Source organism: Mchenga conophoros, linkage group LG2 (genome assembly GCF_057382185.1).
Source record: "Mchenga conophoros isolate Kocher_MC1m ecotype Shallow Benthic linkage group LG2, M_conophoros_male_GT1.1, whole genome shotgun sequence".
In the NCBI taxonomy this organism is placed as follows: domain Eukaryota; kingdom Metazoa; phylum Chordata; class Actinopteri; order Cichliformes; family Cichlidae; genus Mchenga; species Mchenga conophoros.
The window spans coordinates 34,494,319-34,498,889 of NC_140527.1; the positions used below are offsets into that span (position 1 = coordinate 34,494,319).

General features: G+C 41.7%; 1 protein-coding gene across 1 annotated transcript; it reads left to right on the forward strand.

Moving 5' to 3' along the window:
• Positions 1 to 285: 285 nt before the first annotated feature.
• Positions 286 to 3,510, forward strand: trmt112 (tRNA methyltransferase activator subunit 11-2). Its single transcript, XM_085297204.1, has 4 exons — positions 286 to 464; positions 2,254 to 2,355; positions 2,888 to 2,980; positions 3,089 to 3,510. The coding sequence occupies exons 1-4, from the start codon at positions 390 to 392 to the stop codon at positions 3,188 to 3,190; spliced, it is 372 nt and encodes a 123-aa protein (XP_085153330.1). The 5' UTR covers positions 286 to 389; the 3' UTR covers positions 3,191 to 3,510.
• Positions 3,511 to 4,571: the final 1,061 nt, after the last annotated feature.

A 4,571-nucleotide genomic window follows, 5' to 3' on the forward strand; every position in this document is an offset into this window, starting at 1 on the left:
AGAAAAAAGAAAAGAAAAGGTGGATTTATAACTTACTTTGTAATTTGACCTGCAGTTTGTTACTGCAGAAGTAGGAACAAGAGAAAAAAAACAAAAAAGAGGGGTGTTCAGAAGCTACTTTATATATTACATATTTTGGAAACATTTTTGTGCAATTTATACGACAAATATTTGTTTTAGTATTTTTGTGGTACGGAAAATGTGCCTTTATAAAAAAATTTACCCCTAATAATAAATTAAAAGACACTAGGAATCAACGGAAGCTTTGGGAATCTTTTATGCGACGTACCGCCATCACTTCCGGTGCACATGTAAACTCCGCAGCGTGGTTTACGTGTAGCTGTCAGAGTGTTTGCAGTTTTCTGGCTTTTTAGCGCCTGTTTGTAAACATGAAGCTCCTCACGCACAACATGTTGACGTCTCACGTGAAAGGGGTCACCAAGGGATACCCACTGCTCATCAAGGTAACCGCGAACACCTGGACAGAAGCTAATTCTAAAACACCAGAGCTCACCGAGCTTATCGCGACACACGTTTCTGCTAACGCCGAATTCTAGTGTTTAGGGTTGATTTATGCAGCAGCAGTTAACAGTTCGCTTTTTACTGTAAGGCTAAGACCTGAAGGATTAGAGAGAAACCCAAACAATCAGCTGTTTCCCTCTGAGCTGCATTTGGCAACAGTGGGAAGGAAGAACTCCCTTTTAGTTGGGAGATCCAGGCTCAGGGAAGAGAAGCCATCTGTTGTTTCTCTGCGGTTTTTATGGCTCATATCTTTGCTATTTTGGTAAATAGGCTCTAATCAACATAATTTATGAAGGGGACATATATAAAATAAAGAAATGTCTTATTAAAAAAAGACATTTTTAATGTCAGACTCAGGGAGCGCTTTTACCTCGATAAGAATATGGAAAAGTAACTTGATAGGCTTGCTAAGGCTTGATATTGTTATAAGTCAAAAATTAAGAACAGTTTAATTACCAACACGAATCCAGGAAGCGTTAGCAGGGTCAGGAGTAAGAGGAGAGTAATAAAGGGAGAGTACAGAGAGACGAGGACAAAACCCACACTATCAGAGAGAGAAAACAAAACTTAATGGCATCAATTAGTGGGATAAAATGTGTGTAGAGTGGAAATAATCTGAGCCTATTGCAGCATAACCTGATCCAGCTCCAGCTATAATCTTCATGATGATGAGAGGTTTGAAGCCCTAATCGTAAAGGTAGTCAGTATAGTGCTGAAGGCTCTGCCGTTTTTTCTTCTGCAAACTCCAGGAACCGGAAGTCAGCCTGCGCTCTGAGAGCCAGGTGCTGGCATGGGATGAAATGGCACTATAAGATCACTACTGGGTCTTCTACAGTCAGAAGTATTGGCACGAAATGAAGTCTGTTATTTAAGTTTTTATAGTTGATACTGCAGCTTCATCACCACACATCCAGACTCAATGAGTTTCTTTTGCAGAGCCTTCGTACTTTTACATCAGCTGATCTGAGATCAGTTACAGGTACATACATACACAAATTTTATTTTGTTCACACGAGTTTACACTTAATTGGCGTTAAGCCTTTGTAAGCCTACGCAGGTTTTATGTTTTTATCTTTATATATAAAATGAAATGTGCTGTACAAATAAAATTGCCATTACACGCTGTAACAGTTGCTGAATCACTGAAATGCACTTTACACTGAGCATTTTATCACGTTGTCTGATTTCTGCTTATGTGAATCGTGTGTGACTGTATCTACATTTTTATGCAGCAGATGGCAGGGCAGCACTCCTAATGTCACTAACCTCTGCTTCAGTGACAATAAAGCTTAATTCCAATTTTATTCTTGTGAAATCCAGTGTAAGATTTTAAGTAGTAACGATTAATTAAAAATATTCTTTTCCTGGTACACACGACAGAGTGGCTGATAGTTACTGCTGCTGTTTCCCCCATAAACATCTTTTATTTTTATTTCTTTCTTTTCATATACAGTTAAATGTAAAAAAGCACAACAGAAATTTGGATATTATCTCAGGGGAATGTTGAAGATGGTCACATTGTACATCAGCTGTGTAACATTTCATTGAAAACAAGTATATAATTGCGGCAAACATTAAAATGTTTCTCATCTATAATTATTAATGGGTTGCATTTAAACCCAAACCAAATATGCACATCTGGTCTTGTGTGACATCACGCGTGCGTGTTTTGAATGAGTGTTAATAAAATGTTACTGAACATTTTAAACTCGTGCGTTCTCTGTTGTGCAGGCCACTGAGGTGAAGGTGAACGAGGTGGAGTTTAACCCTCAGTTTGTCAGCCGGATGATCCCCAAACTGGAGTGGGGCGCTCTGGTCCAGGCAGCGGAGGAGGTGAGTCAGACATCACCGACTTTCATTGTTGATGCTAAACTGGCTGTAGTGGGGTGCGAGTGTGAACGAATGAATGTTTAATGGACTGGTTACCTGTTCAGGTTGTGTCCTGCCCCTCACTCTGTTTGTTGGGATGGGCTCCAGTGAACCTGAGCTGGATGAGTGGTTAAGAAAATGATTCAAAGTGGCATAAAAAGAAAAGGAGAACTAATATTCAGTGAGCACCCTTTGCCTTAAAAGTAGCATCAGTGCTCGGCACGCTTGCTTCTTAAGATGAATAATAAGGGAGGTTGTTTTGAGTGTGTGTGGATTTCTTCTCCCTCTTCATGTGACCACAGGCTGAATAAGGTTATTTTTTATGACTCTGGCTTTTATGTATGAGGTTGTTGTCAACCTGGCGATACTGCATCAATCTAATTGATCCATAAAGCGTCACAGGACTTTGTGTTTATAAAAAATGCTCCACAGTAAACTTTCACTGGGGTGCATGTTGTAACGTAAACACCCGATGCAATCCTTTTTCTCTCTGCAGCTGGGTCATCGGCAGGACCTGCCAGGCGAGCTGGTGCAGGACTACGAGAAAAACGAAGACTTCCTGAAGAAAGTGCACCGAGTGCTGTTAGAGGTAAATGGCTCCAAGATGCCAATTTAAAATTTTTAAGAGCGCGATAATGTGTGCGGAATTTGCACTATGGTGCCACCTAGTGGTGACTTCTTGTCTGTTGCGTTGTAGGTGGAGGTGATAGAGGGCTGTCTGCAGTGCCCTGAATCAGGACGGGAGTTCCCGATCTCCAAAGGAATCCCCAACATGCTGCTGAATGAAGACGAGGTGTAGATGGCACCGCGGCGGTTCCCATTCACCTTCTCACCCCTAAACTGTGTTTCTGACTCTGGACTGCGTGCATTCAGAGACAGGCTGGACTCTGGCCAGAGTTGGAAAACGGGCCACTGGTTTGGTTGTAGTTGTGGCATCTGAACAGCCGATTCTGCCAGTGGAGAAGATTTGACGATTAACAGATGGAAACGTTCCCTGAGAGTAACCCCCAGTGCTTTTATTTGTATTTATTTTTGTAACTGTTTTGACTCCTTTCTTGTTTTTACTTGTCTTTTCTTTTTTCTTTTCCTTTTTCAATAAAACTGTCCAGATTTTCATGACAGCCAGAGTCATTAGTGGGAAATATGGATTCAGTTATATGCTAAAATATAACCCTGAGAGGCTGGCTCTGAACCCCATCCTGCCTTCTGCTAAGGGCCAGATGACGTGGCAGTGGCTTGTCTATATTTGGCTTTGAGGAAAAAGAGGCAGAAATGGCAGGCAGGCAGGCTGGAGGTTGTTTTTGAGGAAGTCTTTCTATTTTTTTTTTTTTTTTTTTTGTCCTTGAAGCCACATATTACAGCTCTCATGCACGCACGCACACACACAGAGTCAGACACAGACAGAGAAAACACCCCACCTGGGCATGCTCCTCTGATCTGAGATGGTCCGTGATATGTCTGATCTTTGTAAGATCGCTGACAGGAGGATTTGAGCGCCGTGTTGACTAATTGGGCGTCTTTCATCGTCTTCTTTCTGATGTGAAGCGGCAAGCAGTCAAGTTAGAGCAGGAGCCTGTTTGTTCGAAGGCGCTGTTATCATTTTTAGAAACACTGCCAGGACAGACGACGAAGGGGGAGGTTGCCCTGACCAGAAGCCTAAAGGCAGCCTGAGTCTCTCCTACCTTTCCCTTCTACTTACAGCAATTACAGGCCTCTACCCGCAACTATAATAACGGTATAATGGGATGGCAGCAGAGCAGCAATAAAAGCCACCCCTGACAGATTAATAGTCCTCTCTGAGTTAGGAGCTGTAATTAACAATAAGACCGAAGAGGAACAGAGAGAAATGTAAGGCGCTAGATTGAAAGCTTAAAGAGATAAAGATTTTTTTTAAAGCGGGGGATCGACTGCCTTTGGAGTGATTTAATAAAATTCGGAGTAAGCCTCTAAAGTCTGCATGAACAAGTCAAAGCCTGAAATCACACCTAGCCTAAAGCTGCATTTTGAAATCAGCATTTTCATGTTGCATAAATATTTAAAAGAGGTTTCACATTTTGGGAAATGGGCCTTTTAGCAGAAATCGATACCACTCTCATCTGGCTCTACTGGCAGGTGACAAATGGCCATCTACAGGAGCGCTGAAACTCTTAAATTTACAGTTTTTATTGTTGGATTAGTGA

Excerpts from the sequence above, each read along its gene's own strand:
- trmt112 (XM_085297204.1), top strand. The coding sequence starts at position 390 with ATGAAGCTCCTCACGCACAACATGTTGACGTCTCACGTGAAAGGGGTC. Across the intron at positions 465-2,253 it reads GATACCCACTGCTCATCAAG|GCCACTGAGGTGAAGGTGAA; the intron begins GTAACCGCGAAC and ends TCTGTTGTGCAG. Across the intron at positions 2,356-2,887 it reads TGGTCCAGGCAGCGGAGGAG|CTGGGTCATCGGCAGGACCT; the intron begins GTGAGTCAGACA and ends TTCTCTCTGCAG.